Source organism: Chiloscyllium punctatum, chromosome 24 (assembly GCF_047496795.1).
Source record: "Chiloscyllium punctatum isolate Juve2018m chromosome 24, sChiPun1.3, whole genome shotgun sequence".
Taxonomy (NCBI): Eukaryota; Metazoa; Chordata; class Chondrichthyes; order Orectolobiformes; family Hemiscylliidae; genus Chiloscyllium; species Chiloscyllium punctatum.
Window position 1 is genome coordinate 54,485,652 of NC_092762.1, and position 19,445 is coordinate 54,505,096.

Sequence of the window (19,445 nt, forward strand, 5' to 3'; positions counted from 1 at the left end):
AAGAATCAGTAAGGGCAGGTTTTATGGGTTTATGATCAAATGTTGCCATTCCCAACTTCTTTGATTTGAATTTTCTTTTCAAGACTTTTTTTTTCAAAAAAAGGGCTGAAATGATGAGTCGATTAAAACTGTAAATGCAAGTTAGTTTCAAAGTTCCATTTATGTCAAGTCCCTAGTATTCACTGTGCTGCAAATTCTTCTGTTTTGGCTTTGTCAATCCTCAACAAGTTCACACTTTGTAAACCTGTCAGTCATTTCCGTCCGACAACACGATTGGTCAATCTGCTTGTCAATCGGACTCTGCTCCAATGTCCAATGACAGGAAGATGGGGGAGGGCTACGCAGGTTGGTTCGGACCTAACCAATTCTTGTTTTTAAAGAAAACAAAGTTTACTTCTAAGCGTCAGGGAAGACTTGTCGTGAGAAATTGTCTTTCGAGGTCGGTTTTCCAAAAGAGAGAACCGAATGGACAACTGTTATTTTGAAAGGGGGTCACGTGACGGAAGGCGGCGAGTGAGAGGGGAGCTGCTGCCGGCTCGTGTGGTTTCCCGCCAAATACGAGCGGCTGGCGGGAGGGGGAGGGGAAGGAGCGGGCTCAACGGTAGTGGCTCGAGCAGAGCAGCCCCGGCCCGGCTCGGAGCTAATTATCCGCTGACCGAGCCCGCCCGCCCGCCTGCCTGCCTGCCTGCCTGCTGGCCGGCCACCGCCTGACTGCGGTGGCCCGGAAAACATGCTGCAGCAAACCCCGAGCCTGGAGCAGAAGCAGGCGGCCACGCTGAGGGAGACCCGAGGTAAGTGAAGGAATGAGGAGGAAGCTGGGGGCGGGGGTGGAGGACCGAGGCTCTGAGTTGGCCACAAGGCCCAGTCCATGATTGGAATGGGATAGATTGAGGAAACCGGTCTGACAGTGACAACTCTCCTCGTTCCTACAGCCCGGGAGGGCGTCTCTGATTGCTTCATTTTGTGGTGGGGTGGGGAATGTGAAATTTACCCCAACTTTCACGGCTTGTTCACTTTTCTAATAACAACATCTCATTTTAAGACACTGACAGGAAACTTGCTGCCCGTGGCTCCGATTTCTCCTTCACCCTGTTAAGTTATAGAAAGGCGGGAGAGGCAGGAGTCCTGAGTTAAATGGAGCGCTATCCAGCCAGGAAAGATCGATCAGTCAAAGATGCTCATACTTAAAAACGGAAGTATCGATCTGAGCATTTGTATTTAATCAGTGTAAATTCCCCTTGTCAATATTGTCTCTGAAGAGGCTCTGATTACTCTTGGAGCTTTATTTTGCAGTTGGCTTTTCTGCGATTAGTAAACAAATAATTTATTCTCTCCTCAGCCCATAATATGTCTCTTCTCCGCACCCCGAACAATTTGTGTTGGATTCTTTTTGTTTCTTCTCCCCCCCCCCAATCCCGTTCTCTGTTTCAATTAAGTGAAATCAGTACTCCAGATCTGAATTTTCTGCCTTAATGTTAGACGTCTTTAATTCATTGACAAGGTGATTTACAATGTACAAGGGTTGGAGTTAATTCATGCGATTTTGTCATTGAAGATTATTGTACAATATATCAATAGGTTAAATACTCGGCACTCTGCTGGTTTGCTCACAACTATGAGCAACAGTTCATTGGAGGATCTGAGCTCCTAGGTGAATATTTGTGCACTGAGATCACCTTGAATAATGCTTCACTGTGATCCATTTCAGAGATTAAGCATAAGGTAACTGTATGGGACATCCTGGTCCCCATGCACATTAAATGGAAGTTATCACTGATTGCACTGATGGTTATTTTAAAGATTCAATCTTGTGCATTCTTTTAATAATAAGTTTGGAGATTTGTTTCTAAACTTCGGCTTATTTGGAGTTGGTGGTATGATGTATGCTTATGCTTAGTAGGGAAGAGAGAGAGTCGCTATAGCTCCAGCAATAAAATGATAGTGTGAATGGCAGCTACCATGAGTTCTTTTAAAATAGTACATATCAATTGATAATTATGCAAGAGTGTTGAACAAGGTATTTTTTCATGATGATATCTCATTCCTCATGGGTAGAAGAGGCAGTGATGACCTTTGCCTCTAGTTTTGTATCTGAAGGTTAGTCATACTCTGTGTGAGTGCCTGTTTACAAGTTCCCTGTGAGAACAGCTTGATGCTTTCTTCCAAGCAGATGTTATTTAAGATAAAGAGTTAGGAAGTTATTGAAATAAATATACTACAATAAAACGTAATTGTTTTTGGTTCCAGCAGTGTTTTCAAGGGTGTTGTTTGCATACTGGCACTTGTACCGTGGAATTTTAATACCTATTTCTAGAAGATGTTAATAATGAATGGGTGGAGTAGCTCAATAGTAATATGTTGGATTCCACAAATTCTATATGGACATGGTGTTTCTACTTGAATTAACAAAATCTTGTCATTTTTTTACCCTTCATTTAAAAAAAAGGCTTCTGTTTTGAGAACTAATTAAGATGGATGTTTTGCATTTTATGTGGAGGTCCTCAAGAAAGGATGTGCATCTTTGCAACAATAGTTCAATTTATCTTTCAGATTTGGTAAGACTAATGTACATTAGATCAATTTTTATGATCTCTTGCAACCCGTTGAAGCTTCACTCCCAGCTATTAGTTGTTGCTTTCATTTGCTGGTCAGCTGACATTTAAAAGTTCTCAATAGGATGCATTTTTATCTTTTGAATTTGGTGGCAGCACTGGTGTAATGGTGCAGGGCATGCTGTGCCATTGTTCACACAGAGTAGAATAATTTACTGATCAGAACCATTTTGTTGTTGAGGTGTGTTTCTCCTGCTTTCCCCATCCTTTACTAATTAACAAGTTGCTGCATATGTGATGACCTGAACAGTGCATTTGACACTGTACATCCCTTTTGTGTTCTTTGGGCATTTTCAGAAAACAGACTTCTGTCAAATGGATCGCTGCTCAATTCGGGATGTTTGTGTCAAATCCTGAACTTAAAAGCTTTGGGAATGTTTTCTCGGTTACCAGAAGTTGATCAATTCTTGACCTCCAAGACATGCAGTGGTACTTAATCATTGAAGCTGGTCAGTTGTTTTTGTACAGTTTTATATTAGTGAATTGCATTTTTTTGTCTTTGAGTGACCATGCACGAACAATTCCACACTTCAGATTATGCTTCACAAAGTTTCAAGGAGCTTTTGTGTCTGTGTTATACTTGCTATTGTACTCAGCAGGGTAGTTTTTTAAAGTCACTAGGCTGAAAAGATTCCTAGTTTACACTCAATTGACAATTTACAAAGACATTGTTGAAACTAGAATGCAAGGTTTGATTCTCCATTTAACAGAATTTTTTATATTGTATACAGTACAGTGTTACCTTGGTCATAATCCTGCAGTATTAATCATAAGTTGTGTGATTGTCATTGAAATAAGCATTTGGTGAACTAGTTGAGATTTGTCAGATAACTGGATGAAAAGCTCTTTGATACCACCCTGGAGTATTCTGTTCTATGTGATTTGGGTTGCACCAAATAACTAGTGCACCTCTGTTCCCATGTTCTGGCCTTACAAACCCTTTATAGAGACTTGACTGCTTTTCTTCAAGTCGTTCATGTGCACTTTGCATTCTAGGGTTTGATAGGATATTAGGATTTGATGCTAAGACGTTATTTTCAAGGAAAATATAGGACATGAGGGCAAGGTCTCATCATAAGCTGCCAATTACTTAGATGTTGGATGGATACATTTCTTCACTCAAGCTTATGAATCTTTGAAATTCTGTACCATCGAGGCTTACGATTCCTCTGTCATGTGTAAGACTAAAAATCAGTCGCACTCAGCCAATCAATGTATCGAGGAGATGTGAAGGAACGTGAAGCTGAGGTTGAAATTCAGCATGATTATACTGAATTGTGAGACAGGCTTGAGGTACATTGGCAAATTTAGGGGGGGATGAAGGAAATGTATCACTGAATAAGAAAGTTATCATCTCGTAAATTGCACATGCTGTATTATAGTTTGACAGTTTCTAGAATCTTTCCAAATGCTGAGTATTCATCTTCATTCTGGAGAGTGATTATAGTTACTCAGGCTATTGAGGACACTACGCTAGCATTGTATTTGGTTTACCTGATAGCGACATCTCAATTTTATTAGGTTAATGGGCATCACTTGAAACAGAAGCTTTGTAGTTACTTTTTTTTCCTTATCAATGAGTACTACGTTGTATAGTAAATTTGGCAATTTTTTGGAGTCTAAGGGAGTTTGGAACTAAGGGCATAGGTTTAATGTGAGAATAGAAAGATTTCAAAGGGAGCTAAGGGGCAACTTTTTCTACACAAGAGGGTAGTGTGTATGTGTATAGAATGAACTGCCAGAAGAAGGTATAATTGCAACATTTAAAAGGTATCTGAATGGATATTTGAATAGGAAGGTTTAAAGGGAAGTGGGCCAAATGCTGGCAAGTGGGACTAGATTAACTTAGCATATCTGATCAGCATGGATGGTTTGTACAGAAGGATCTATTTCCATGCTCTACAACTCTACTATTGAGTATATTATGAAAAAATGTTTTTTTTTGTTACTTTATTGTCAAGATTAGAGTGACCAAATTTCAGCATTCATTCCTATTGAAATTTTCACATTCTGAAACTCTTAGTTCAGCTATTCAATTCAGATGATTTGATAAAATTTTTGGGTGATATTTCCTAATTGTTCTTTCGATATGCTCAGCACAAAATGGATTAACAGTGAATTTGAATTATCAATGAACTGTATTTCGGTAACTTGCAATCTACTGTTTTCTTTCATATCTTCGTTATTTAAAGTGTTTCCACAGAATTTTGCAGTCAATATGTAAATTGAGTTAAAAAACAGCACAGGGTTATGGTCCAACAGATTTATTTGGAAATACAAGCTTTTGGAGCACTGCTCCTTAATCAGGTAAGTAGTGGGGCAGGATCATAGAACACACAATTTATAGTAAAAGATCAATCAACTGATGTGATTTATTGAACAAACCTAGATTGCAGTTCAGTCTTTAATCACTGAGAATGGAAATGCAGGTTTCGATTCATTTTAATATGTAAATCGCAGAAATTCTTTCAAGTCACATTCCCTCAATAACTTAAGGTTTTATTTAAAAAGAAGTGACGTCTCAGCTCAGACAATGCATAGTGTGTGGGGTGAATTTACAGTTGCAGACACATTCTATTTTGTTCAAAAAGCACAATCCGTATGCAGTTAGCCATATGACATTTTATTTGTTCCTACTTTGGAAAAAGAACCAGTCTGACTCATGGTTGGGATACAGAGATTCTAACCTCACTCCTTTAATGTATTACCTGAGTTAAGATGTCACTTTTTTTTTCAAATAAAACCTTAAGTTCTCTCAGAACAGTGACTTGAAAGAAGTTCTGGAATTTATAAATTAATGAATCGAAACCTGCATCCCGATTCTAAGAAATTAAAGACTTAACAGCAATCTAGGTTTGTTCAAAACTTCACGTAAATTGTATGACACTTCGATCTTTGATCTTTTACTATAAATTTTGTCTTATGGTCCTGCCCCACTAGCTACCTGATGAAGGGCAGTGCTCCAAAAGCATGTACTTCCGAATAAACCTATTGGACGATAACCTGGTGTTGTGTGATTTTTAACCTTGTTCACCCCAGTCTAACACCGGCACTTCCACAAGATGTAAATAGTTAGAATAACAATTGGATTGGTAATAAGATAATAAAATGATTTTCTGAAGTAAAAGATCAATGGAAACTGACAATGCCATCTCCCAAAGTTTTTGCATGATGTATGTAATTAAAATAATTTCAGCCCTGTTGTGGATTTTTCAAAATATGTATTAGTTATCAGGTTTATTCGTCTCTTTTGTGGTTGTGGTGAGGGGAAGTAATCAGATACTATATAAACAGTAAAGTTTATCTCAGAAATAAAAGCTTGAGGTGTGGTATTACAGATTGTTTTTAGATCTAGAATTACAAATAATGCAGGTCAATTGAGTGACATTTACTTACGAGAGAAAAATCTGTTCTCTTTTATAACTTTGCTTAATTTTCAAAGTTTACTGTTTCTGTATTTAACTTGTTTATTTTCTTTGCAGTAATGGAGGAGTGCAAGTTGAAAGCAGTCACTCCAGCAAAGAAACTGGTCCAAGGTAATTTCAGGTCTTGGTTATTAATATGATGCATTTTTTCATTGTAATGGGTCACAACATGGTCTTTTTCAGGTTTCAAAAACTTGAGCTGTGTTTCACCCTAGATGGAGACTATTAATTCAAAGTTTGGGAGAAGATTTGTAGCTCGGGTGCTCGTTGTTGTGGTTCTGTTCGCCGAGCTGGGAATTTGTCTTGCAAATGTTTCGTCCCCTGTCTAGGTGACATCCTCAGTGCTTGGGAGCCTCCTGTGAAGCGCTTCTGTGCTGTTTCCTCCGGCATTTATAGCGGCCTGTCTCTGCCGCTTCCGGTTGTCAGTTCCAGCTGTCCGTTGTAGTGGCCGGTGTATTGGGTCCAGGTCGATGTGTTTGTTGGGTCAAACACATCGACCTGGACCCAATACACCGGCCACTACAACGGACAGCTGGAACTGACAACCGGAAGCGGCAGAGACAGGCCACTATAAATGCCGGAGGAAACAGCACAGAAGCGCTTCACAGGAGGCCCCCAAGCACTGAGAATGTTACCTAGACAGGGGACGAAACGTTTGCAAGACAAATTCCCAGCTCGGCGAGCAGAACCACAACAACGGAGACCATTAATGTCTGTCTTGATTGAATTCTATTCTTATTCTTTTATCTATTTGCACACTTGATTGAGTTTCTGAAATGAAACCCTTTTCCAATGTGGTGCTTTGTTTACATGTCTAGTTTGTGGCTTTTCTATTATCCGCCCTCAGCCTCGTTTCTGTGAAAATCTCTTGTCTTTATACAAATCGTAAATTACTTTGCACATGCAGTTACACATTGCTGAAGTCGTTAGTAGGTATTACTTTTTTTTAATGGGAAATTAGTTACTTTTGCTGGGAATATGGCTAAATGGCACTTGAGGACTAAGCATACCAAACATAGCTGGATGTAACTTCGGCTAACTTTTGTGGTTTTAATACTTGAAAACCTTGACATTTATAATCACAGGACAATTTAGGTATTGCTGCAATTGGTCACCATCAAGCTGTATTTTACCACTATCCAGTATGGTTAAAAAGTGGATCCCATTTGGAAATATATTCTGCGATTTGTTTCAGGAATCTCCTAACTTTCTATATTTGGTTAGAGTTCACAGGAAAAGTGACAATTTTCAGAGAAATGCCAACATGCTGTGATACCTCTGGAGCTGCAGAGCAGCATGAATCTATCAAAGGAAAAATAATGAACTAGAAACCAGAGAAGTTGTTAACAGTGCAAGCTTTTGTTTCTGCATGCACACAACAAACGTTCTTGGATTATTTTATCCCATTATCTGAAGAGTAATGCCGTTGACTGTTGTGATGTTGCCTTGAGGAATATGGGCTATGACTGCATGATGTGAAATTTTGCAATGCTAATTAATTTTGAGATCTACATCTTCATGAATTTATATAATTACCGTAAAGCATGGTATACACATTGAGCTGACGTTGCTCAACCTCTAGCATTTCTTGGCAGAAAACACACAACCTTATTGAGTTAAAAATAAGATTAAGCACAACTCAGAAGATGTGTTTTACTCCCCTTAACTTACCACATGGGACCAGGAAGATGATACAGGCCAACATACCCAATGAATGCACAAGCGTTAAAGCACACCCACACAAAACTGTGTACACATGGTGACTGAAGAACTGCAATGTTTCCTGTAGTGAAAAGTGAAATACAGAGGAACCTCTATTATATGAAGGACACAGACGGGGAGTATCGGGGCCTTGCAATCGTGCTGGATAATAACAACAGGTTCCTCTGTATAAGGCTAATTTAAAGCTGAAGTTTGCTAATCTGTCAAACAATTGGACTGCAGTGAGAAAACTTTGAATTAGTGTTAAATTAACATGAGACTGAATGTAGAAAGAACTGACTTGAAGAACAGGTCCTAGACCAAATGCGTTTCGAGAACACTGACTAACCACTGGCTTGATCTTGAGATGGTTGTATCAGAATGAGTCTTTGATATTCTCCAAATGGTTACATCACCTCCAGAAATACAATGCTTTCATACTTTATAGTCATAGAGATGTACAGCACGGAAACAGGCCCTTTGGTCCAACCCGTCCCTGCCGAGCAGTTATCCTAAGCTAATCTCGTCCCATTTGCCAGCACTTGGCCCATATCCCTCTGAACTCTTCCTTTTCATATACCATTGCAGATGCCTTTTAACTGTTGTAACTGTACCAATCTCCACCACTTCCTCTGGCAGCTCGTTCCATGCATGCAGTACCCTGTGCGTGAAAAAGTTGTTCCTTAGGTCCCTTTTACATTTTTCCCCTTTCACTCTGAATCTATGTCCACTAGTTCTGCATTCCCTGACCCAGGGAAAAGATCTTGTCTGGTCGTCCTATTCATGCCCCTCATGATTCTATAAATCTCTGTAAGGTCACCCTTCAGCCTCCAATGCTCCAGGGAAAACAGCCCCAGCCTATTCAACCTCTCCCTATAGCTTAAACCCTCTCACCCTGGCAACATTCTTGTAAATATTTTCTGAACCCTTTCAAGTTTCATAATATCCTTCTGATAGGAGGGAAACCAGAATTGCATGCAATGTTCCAAAAGTGACCTAACCAATGACCTGTACACCCGGAACGTGACCTCCCAACTCCTGTACTCCGTGCTGTGATCAATAATAGAAAGCATACCAAACACCACCATCACTGTCCTATCTACCTGTGTCTCTACTTTCAAGAAGCTATGAACCTGCACTCCAAAGTCTCTGTTCAGCAACACTCCCTCGACCTTACCAGTAAGTGTATGAGTCCTGTTCTGGTTTCCTTTCCCAAAATGCAGCACCACACATTTATTTAAATTAAATTCCATCTGCCACTCCTCAGCCCATTGGCCCATCTGATCAAGATCCCGTTGTTATCTGAGGTAACCTTCGCTGACCACTCCACCTCCAATTTTGGTGTCACCTGCAAACTTAATAATTCGACCTCCCATGTACAAATGACAAAAGGTTATGGACCCAGCACTGATCCTTGTGGCACACCACTGGTCACAGGTCTCCAATCTGAAAAGCAACCCTCCGCCACCACCCTTTGTCTTCTACCTTGGAGCCAGTTCTGTATCCCAGTGGCTAGTTCTCCCTGTATTCCATGAGATCTAATCTTGCTAACCAATCTCCCATGGGAAACCTGTCGAATGCCTTACTGAAGTCCATATAGATCACGTCCAATCCTCTTTGTTACTGATTCAAAAAGAATCAATCAAGTTTGAGAGACATGATTTCCCACACACAAAGCCATGCTCACTATCCCTAATCAGTCCTTGCCTTTCCAAATATATGTAAATCCTGGGTCTCTCAGCATTCCCTCCAACAATGTGCCCACCACTGATGTCAGGCTCACTGGTCTATAGTTCCCTGGCTTTTCCTTACCACCTTTCTTAAATAGTGACACCACATTAGTCAACCTCCAGTCTTCCGGCTCCTCACCTGTGACTATCAATGATACAAATATCTCCGCAAGGGGTCCAGCAATCACTTCCCTAGCTTCCCACGGAGGTATAAGCTACACCTGATCAGGTCCTCGGGATTTATCCACTTTTATGCATTTCAAGACATCCAGCACCACCTCCTGTAATATGGACATTTTTCAAGATGTCCCCATCTATTTCCCCACTTTCTATATCTTCCATATTCTTCTCCACAGTAAACACTGGTGCAATTCTCTCCCTAGTTACCCTTTTGTCCTTTTATTGTACTTATAAAAGCCCTTTGGAATCTCCTTAACCTGATTTGCCAAAGCTATTTCATGTCCTCCTTTTGCCCTCCTGATTTCCCTCTTAAGTGTACTCCTACTGAATTTATACTCTTATAAAGATTCACTCAATCTCTCCTGTCTATGCCTGACATATGCTTCCTTTTTCTTAACCAAACCCTTAATTTCTTTAGTCATCCAGCATTCCCTACACCTACCAGCCTTTCCTTTCACCCTCGTGGAAATGTATTGCCTCTGGACGTTTGCTATTTCATTTTTGAAGACTCCCATTTTCCAGCTGACCTGTGAACAACTACCCCCATTCAGCTTTTGAAAGTCCTTGCCTAATACCTTCAAAATTAGCCTTCCTCCAAATTAGACCTTTCAACTTTTAGATCCGGTCTATCCTTTTCCATCACTATTTTAAAACCAGTAGAATTATGGTTGCTGACCCCAAAGTGCTCCCACTGATACCTCCGTCACCTGCCCAGCCTTATTTCCCAAGAGTAGGTCAGGTTTTGTACCTTCCCTCGTTGGTACGTCCGCATACTGAATCAGAAAATTTTCTTGTACTTCTAGTGGATCCTGCAAAGATTTCAGAGTAGCAACTAGTTGATGTAACTGCTTTATGGAAGGAAAATGTTTACTGTTGCTGCAGAAGGCCATATTGTCCAGAGACTACCAAGGTATGATGCCAAAATTGCCAGTTTACAGAAATTTATCAAATAGTACAATAAATGGAAGTACAGTACTCATAATGACATGAGGCCAATTGGTATGAAGTATCCTTGAATTTTTATCAATTTTGCTGCTGAACTGGAGTGAAAAGGTTCAAGTAATCTTGGTGAAATCAATAGAACCTGATTCAGAGCGTATCAGTCTGCAAGTCAATAAAATTTAAGCTGTCAATTTCTAGTACAAAGCCAAACTGAAAATCAAATTCCCTTCAAAGTTTTTATGCATTTCCAGGATAACTGGATGAATATGGGGTGCTTCTGATGTCGAATCGACATGCTGGTGGCCTCTGCAAAGAATTGTTTCTTAGCATAAAAAATGTGCCAGCCCCTTATGATCTAATTTAAAGGCTGTTGTGTCTGTTCAGGGGAAAAAAAATTGTTTTAATTTTATAATATCTACATGACTGTACTGGGCTTAATAGTGATTTCTTCCTCAATCACCTTCCACTTTCCTCTGCCTGGCTGAACGTGTTCTCATTGAATAATTGCTCCTTTAATTCATCTCCTTTCTGCCAAGTCAAAAGAGTGGCTATAGGCACCCACATGCTTTCATCAGGATCTTGAAAACTTGGTTCATTTTGCCTCCAAATTCCACCCCTATTTAACTTTTACACCGTCCGTTTCCAACACTTCCCTTCCTTTCCTTGATCTCTCTGTCTCTATTTCAGGGAATAAACTGTCCACTGCCTTCTACCAAAAAGCCACTGACTCCTATAGTTACCTTCATTATAGCTCGTCACAGGCCTTTTTCTGCAGGGACTTAGCCCATTCTTCCAGTTCCTTCACCTATGTCGCATCTTGTCGGAGGATGCCACCTTCCAAAACAGCGCTGCTGATATGGCTTGCTTCTTCCATGACCATGGTTTCCCACCCATTGTGATTGACAGGGCCCTCAACCACATCCAACCTATTGTCCATGCTTCCTCTCTTGCTCCTTCCCATCACTCAACGACATGCTCGGGTTCTCCTTGTCTTCACTTTTTTCATCCCACTAACTTCTGCTTTTGAAGGATCGTTCTCTGCCATTCCAGTGAACTTCAGCAGAATGCAACCATCAAACACATCTTCCCCTCACTCCCAATCTGCATTTCGCAGGGATCGTTCCCTTGGGGACACCTTAGTCCATTCCGTTACCACCAGCACTACCACCCTCCCCACAGCATCCTCCCATGTAACCGCAGGAGGTGCAGCACCAACCCCTCCTTGTATTCCCTGCTCACTATCCAAGGCCCTAAACAGTCTTACCAGGTGAAGTAGCATTTCATTTGTACCTCCTCCAATCTTGTGTATTCAATTCGCTGCACCCAGTTTGGCCTACTGTGCATTGGAGAGACCAAATGCACACCGGGTGTCCACTTCGCAGAACACCTCTAGTCAGTGCCAAGCAAGACCCCAACCTTCCCATAACCAGTCATTTTAACACGGTACCTCTACTCACATGCCCACTTGTCTGACTTGGCAGGCTGCAGTGTTCCAGTGAATTACAGTGCAAACTAGAGGAACGACATCTCATCTTCAGACGAGACACTTATTTACAGCCTTCTGGATTTAATATTGAGTTCAATATCTTGAAATTGTGAACTAGCTCCCATTTCTTACCTTTCCTTTTAGTTTTATTTGTTTCTTTCTCAGTTATCATGTCTCCCCCCCCCCCCCCCCCCCATACCTCCCAAAAAGAAATGGGACCGTCAGCTCTGGCAGGTAGGCACACTATTGTTCTGCCATTCTCGCATTCCGATCACTTAATCTGAACTATTAATATCTCATCTCCACCAGCATCCTACACTGACACCCTAGCATAAATGTGTCCCCTCTATTTCACTACTTCAGCTATGATGTAAAGTCATCTAGACTTGAAATGTTAGCTTGCTCCCTCAACATGGATGCTGTCTGACCCATTGTGACAAACACCATTTGTTGTTTTCAGTACAAATTCCAGCATGTGCACTAATTTGCCCATTCATTTGAGGATCATCTTTCTGCTGAAGGAATAGATAATTCACTGGAGAGAGAATCTTCACTGAGATTGGAAGTAAGAATGGCTGTACGCCTTGGTGATTGTATAACCTTATCATCAAACCTACTCCGCTAATGTGAAAACTCTCATCGGTGTTTTAAAACAAAATTAAACATCCAATTCCTAGGTAGAGAAGAAAAATGTTCACTCTGGACAAATGGTCTTGCAATGGAAAATTCCAAATCTGGTCCCAAGCGGGATCTTCTGATGCCGCAGTAAAGATGACTTGATGAATTTGTTAAACCCTTTGCATGGAGGCAGAGTGTGAATTTGGCAGGTTAATAAATTTTTAAAATTGTATTTAAAAGGTTTTTTTTTAGAATAAATTTATTCAATTAAAATCCCTTGTTTCGTATTTCAATATGAAGAGCACCTACAACAGGTGTGTGTTCACATTTACATTCTATTTGTTAGCCAGTTTTTAAGGACTTTTCAAACTGCAAATGTGGATTGAAATGTCACTAATCTGCAAAACTTCATCTGTTGGTTGAATTCTGTTTCTGACTAGGGGGAACTGTATTGGTGTTAGCGCTGCATTTCTTATCACTAATTCATTGTTTTATGTTGGTTTATTGGCTTTCTTTGGAGTATTGCAGTTTATGATGTGACATTGAACAGATACTGACACTTCAGTTTAATACCAGAAGATTGCTGCATTTTATTTTTGGAAATGCTGTCTTTCTGCATGCTTTAATTGTACTTTAAAGGAAGGGGTTGGAATTTTTCTGAAATCCAAACCTACATTGCTTCCTGTTTCATTAAAACCAAATTAATTAGTGTCATGAACTTGTAGCAGTTAATAGTCTGCCACTGCATTATTCGAGCTAGCTAATGAAACAGTACCTAAAAAACTAATCTCTACTGTTAGATCTGGAGTCCAGATTTGAGTATGAGTGGTTAACTGATTGAAGTAGTTGGTGGTTGAGAATTGGAAGAAACAATCTCCTTTTTTTTGTTGTTTAATGTATTCTAAGTTGATCTTTTTAAATATGCTTAATATTACAAATTTTGTTTCTGCTTTTTTTTGTAGCACGATTGCCTTTCAAACGTCTCAACCCTGTACCAAAGCCAGAAAATGAACAGACTACTGATACTAAGCGGACAAAAATTTCCACTAATGCACCCGAGCAACTGGCAGCAGTCAAACTCATTGCATCTGTGGAAGATGTTGAAAATGACTGCAAAATAAACTTGGATGGCCAAACTGGAAATTCTGCAACAGTGGATGGGGATCTGGCTCCCTGCAAACTTGTTAATGGGAAAGGACCTCTTGATGATTTTTTGCATTCCGTTGAGAAGAAGAATGCCGTGGTTACAATGCATACTAGTGGACTCCATTCCACAATTGACTTAACATGTGATTCTAGCAATGAAGGTTTGGACAGCTTAGGCACCACAGATGTAAAACTGTTGGCTTGTGAGAAAGAGCTAAATGAGAAAACATCAGTTGTTTCTGAAAAAAAATGCAACTGGTTTGATAGCCTGAAGCCTAGTGAAAGTAAAGAGGTAAATTCTGAAAATTCAGCCTCTGGGCAGTGTAGCAGGGAAACTAAAACTTATCAAGGACAAGAAATTGAAAGCAATAGCCCAATTGTGAACAATTCGTTGAGAGGCAGAATGCCAGTGGTGGTTTTAAAAGACATAATGGCTGGCAAGGCCTGCTGGACTGGGAGTCTAGAGAAGGGCATAATGCAAGTGGGAGGATCTGGGTCATTTACAAATGAAAGCAGTGAGTCACCCATCAGTTCTCTATCAAGTTCTATTTCAGCTACTGATAGTTCACCAGAAACAAAGTCTCCAGCGGATGAAAGAAGTCCCAGATCTGCATTCTCAACACCTGGAAACAAGGTTGATATACGATTATTTTTGTACATTATTTGGGCAAGGGGGAAGAGAAAAGTGTTACTGTCTCCAATGCATTAATGAGAACTTTTGTTAAATCGTATCCAATTGAACTGTGAAGGGTCTAGAAGTATGACTGTGCATGTTTGGGGAGAAAAAGCACTTTGAGCTGCTTAACAAAGGTGAAATGCTACTTTTGAAATGCAGTTTTATAAAAAAAAGAATCATGCAATGTTCATGTCTGTGAGCATGAATTTTAAATGATTGTTTAGTAAGTTTTTTTTTCGAAGTGGCAAATAGGACTTCACAGATTTCAGTATACAGAGGAACCTCAACTATCTGAACGAGATGGGCTGGCACTACTTCATTCGGATAATTGATTATTTGGTTAATCGATTCACTGCCTTTTCTCTGGGACTCCAGAAGTTTCTGTGAAGTCTGCTCCCTGTTCAGGAGACTAGGCAGCCGCACACTGCATGCAAATCTCTGCCCCCCAACACCTCCTCTCTCTTCCCCCCCCCCCCCCCACTCCCAATTGGTTTGGATAATCGAGATTCCTCTGCATACACATTTGAGCCTTAATCATTACCCAATAGGTTTTTGTTTCTGACAAACATGAAACTGAAAACAAAAACATTTATCTGCCTTTGGGCATTTATTATTTCAAGGGATAAGACTGCCAGTTAATTATTGCAGTGTTTAGCTGCCACTTAGGTTTTAAGTATCTTTTTGTAAACAGAAAGGAATGAAAATTTCAATTTGATTTCTAGTATGAAATCTGCAAAATAGTTTCTCGATTGTCATGTGAATCTCTTTTATATCTAAATCTCTGCCATAAAATGCTTTTGATTGCATAGAAGGATTGTGCTCATGAAAATTGGGCCGGTTGACTGGGTTTACTGAAGGAAAACAAAGCACTAAGCAAGTAGAAGGTTGGTTAGTTTATAAAATGGGAGCCTACGTTTAACCTGCAATGGTGGAATTATTCAATCAGATAGTCAGAAATGCATCTTATGAGATAAATTTTATTTTACAAAGTATTTGAATTTTCTGTTGCTTAGAATCAAATTTAAGAAATAATAGTTAACAACTTTCAATTTCCTTTTACTGTTAGAAGCACTTCAATATTGAAGCTTATCTCTGTATTCCCTAGCCCAATTGAGATTTTTTTTCATATTTGTCAAACTGATGTATGATATTCTGTTTTCACTATTGTTAGCTTGTCTTCATTCTTCCTTTTGTCAACTCTTCTGCCTGTCCTAAATAGTTTTATAGCAATATTTATTTGTCATGATCCTACTTACACTTGATTTTTCTCCTCTCAGCCATTGGTTTGTGCAGTGTTCACAACCACCGCAATTTTTCAGCTATGATTTTATAGGTATAAGTTTTTGTCGCATTCAGAATTGTGCTTTTCAACCTATGAAACTTGGACTCTTGTTTTATCCCATTTTCTGTATTTGTCTTTTTATAAAATATTCTGTAACTATAATTCTTTTCCTCAAGTTGAGAATCTAAAGTTAATCATATGTTTTATTTCAGCTTGACTTGAAATGTACTATTTTACATGACTCCACATCTGTCTGTTTCATAACTCCTTCAGTATTAACAAATTGTAATATATATTTTGTGCTTTTTATCTTATTTCTTTCTTGGAAACATCAGCTAAGAAGAGTTAGCAGTAGGACATTTTCTGGAATTAAAGCAGAAGGATGCCACTTGAGAATTTGGTATAATTAGACATACGAAATCCATTCACTAGGAGGGACACAGAGCATGTCTTACTGCTTGTTTTGGCTTCACTGTAATATATCAGAAAATCAGAATGCAATTGTTAAGTGGTGAAGGAAAAGGAAAAAACATAGCATCAGCTATTTTTAAAAGATAGAAGTACCACTGTTCTCAGTTGACGCTTTTCAAATTATTGTTTCTCGAAGCTCGTTACTGTTATGTGTGCAGATTGCCTGTAGCAGGCTGTTCAGTGATGTATATCTTTATTAAATCTCTCTTGCTGTCTCTCTTCACTCCTCTGCTGCCGCCTCCTCCTAGAAAGAAAAGTTCCTTGTGAGAGAAATCGGACATATATTCTGAAAAGTTACATTTTGATATATTAACCATCTTGTAATTGTTCGCTTTCATTTTACTTGTATTTTCTATTTCGCTTTCTTTGGGAAATGCTTGTTTTTACACCTTTTTTGTCACTGTTATCAATGACTCATAGATTAGAGATTGCTCTTTTGCATATTGCCAAAGCATCAAACTTTCTGCTATCCCCTTGAATGGGTGGCATGTGGCTCAGTGGTTAGCACTGTAGCCTCACAGCACTAGTGACCCAGGTTTGATTCCAGCCTCAGGTGAATGTCTGTGTGGAGTTTGCACATTCTCTCCCTGTGTCTGCGTGGGTTTTCTCAGAGTGCACCGGTTTCCTCCCACAGTCCAAAGATGTGCAGGGCAGGTGGATTGGCCATAAATTGCCCATAGTGTTAGGAACATTAGTCAGAGAGAAATGGGACTGGGTGGGTTACTCTTCCGAGGGTCGGTGTGGACTTGTTGGGCCTGTTTCCACACTGTAGGGAATCTTAAAAATGAATGGGCAAGGAGGAAAAAGCGTAAAGGGTCCTTGAATGTACCTTTGTTTTTATTTGTTTGAGTCACTATTTGTCTAAACGCTTCTAGCAATACACATACCAATTCCCAGGGCATAGCTACATAAGTGAACCTCTTCACCCTGGCAAAAGAAGGTCCCATGGTCTGTAGGGGAGCGAAATAATGCTGCCACATTTTGCACAGAAGGAATCTGTGTGACGCCCCCACCTGACTGTCTTTCTTTTTCTTTTATTCTTCTCCCAGTCCTGCTGTGTAAATGTAGGATCCATTTGCAGTCTGATTGTGTCTTAGCAGAAGAACACAAGGTTAACCTATGAGAACTGGCATGTGAGACTTTTTCTTTCCACTTGCTTGAGAGCAAATTAACTGTTGGGCATTACTGTATCGCATTTCTGACTTTCACACTTTCAGCTCCATCACATGAAGGCATAGATTTAAGATGAGGAGGGAAAGGTTTTAAAAAGGACCTGAGGGATAGCTTTTTCATGCAGAGGATGATGTGTGTATGTAATGATCTTCCAGAGGAAATAGTGGAGACTGGTACAATTATAATATTTCAAAAGGATATATGAATAGGAAGTGTATAGAAGGAAATGGGCCAAAGGCTCCAAATGGGACAAGGTCAGATTGGGATGTCTAGTTGACTCAGACGAGTTATACTGAAGGGTCCATTTCTACTCTGTTACTGTATGACGCTGCTTATGTGGGCCAAAGGCAAAGGTACCCTGGCAAGCTGTGTCTGCAGTCTGAATATTTAAAAGAAATGGCACACAAATTTCCAAATTTGAGAATAGCTCCTTAAAGAAAAATGAAGAGGAACTGACCCAAAGAAACAACAGTTAAACTGGAAAGTATCAAAGGAAACTGAGACCAAAAATGCTAGAACCAGACATTTTGACAAATGAGTATTAACTGAAAATAGCATCCACTTGTAACTAAGAATAGAGCCTTGATGTTGAACTTGCTTTCTCAAGCAAGATCGAGTGAAGCCATGCCTATTTCAGTAGGTTACGTCATGGTCACCTATTAAATTCACCTTACTTCTGCCTCTGGGACAGCAGATTCATTTCAAAAAGTTGCATTTATTATGAAGTTGAAGCAACCAATTCTGAAATGTTTAGATTGCATATTCCTTATTTTGTGATTGAATTGCAAAGGTGAGAATTCACTGCTGCAGTTTTACTAAGCCTGTAGCCTCCCTCAGCTAACCTGCAATCTATGACCTGCTCTATCTTTACTGTTTCCAGCTTTCTATATTTAAAGTAAAATTTTGTGCAGTAGGTGCTAAAATCATGAACAGTACTACCTTCTGTCAAAGCTTGTTATGTCATGCATTTGTATACGTAAATTGAAAAGGCAAGTTCTTTTTCAGTTTCTGAAAGCTTTGAGAAATAAAATGACACTTTGGAATTCAAAGGAAAATATTCATTAAAGTTAAAAACTCTTAAGAGAAATTATTCTCTGTGAAAATTGACTTTTTAAAAGATTGCTTGTTTATAAATAGAGCAAAGGCAAGAAATTGAGCGCATCATGTGGTAGTACTTCTATCATAAATCAATCTTGGATTTTGGGCATATTGTTGCATGAGCTTTTCCTGTTTCATTTCCCTAGGTAATGTGCCATTTGTGACACTATACCCGATATATGTATAGCCTTTTTTGCGTGTGACTTGGTCTTCAAAGCAGCAATCCTGGTCATGATAATCTGATCACTCAAAACATACTGCCAAATTCTATTGCCATGCTGTATCAGCTGAACCACCTTAGGAAATTAATAAGTATACAGTTGCTGAGCTTTATATGAAAGGAGTTAATGACATTTGACTCTCTTTGCTTTAGAACATAGAACAATACAGCACAGTACAGGCCCTTCGGCCCTTGATGTTGCGCCGACCTGTGGACTTTTCTCAGCTCGTCCTCCTACATTATCCCAAAATCATCCATGAGCTTATCTAAGGATTGTTTAAATCTCCCTAATGTGACTGAGTTGACTACCTCAGCAGGTAGGGCATTCCACGCCCTTACTACTCTCTGCGTAAAGAACTTGTCTCTGATATCAGTCTGAAATCTATTACACCTCAATTTGTAGTTATGCCCTCTCGTACAAGCTGACGTCACCATCCTAGGAAAAAGTCTTTCTCTGTCGACCCTATCTTGTATGTCTCTATCAAATCCCCCCCTTAGTCGTCGTCTTTCCAATGAGAAAAGACCCAAGTCTCGCAGCCTTTCTTCATAATACCTTCCCTCCAGACCAGGCAACATCCTGGTAAATCTCCCCTGCACCTTTTCCAATGCTTCCACATCCTTTTTTGTAATGGGGTGACCAGAACTGTACACAATATTCCAAGTGTGGCCGCACCAGCGTTTTGTA

General features: G+C 39.8%; 1 protein-coding gene across 6 annotated transcripts in view; it reads left to right on the top strand.

The window, feature by feature from the left end:
• The window catches only part of chaf1a (chromatin assembly factor 1, subunit A (p150)), a 54,445-nt gene that overhangs the window by 11,878 nt on the left and 23,122 nt on the right, over positions 1–19,445 (top strand). For 2 of the 6 annotated variants that reach the window (XM_072593846.1, XM_072593848.1), the window contains exons 3-4: positions 6,095–6,148; positions 13,657–14,474. In XM_072593846.1, coding sequence (XP_072449947.1) covers positions 6,097–6,148; positions 13,657–14,474 — 870 coding nt within the window. In that variant the 5' untranslated portion in view covers positions 6,095–6,096. Of the gene's footprint in view, positions 1–540; positions 792–6,094; positions 6,149–10,451; positions 10,559–13,656; positions 14,475–19,445 lie in introns of those variants that run through there. The other 4 variants (XM_072593845.1, XM_072593844.1, XM_072593843.1 and 1 more) reach the window with 4 other exon arrangements.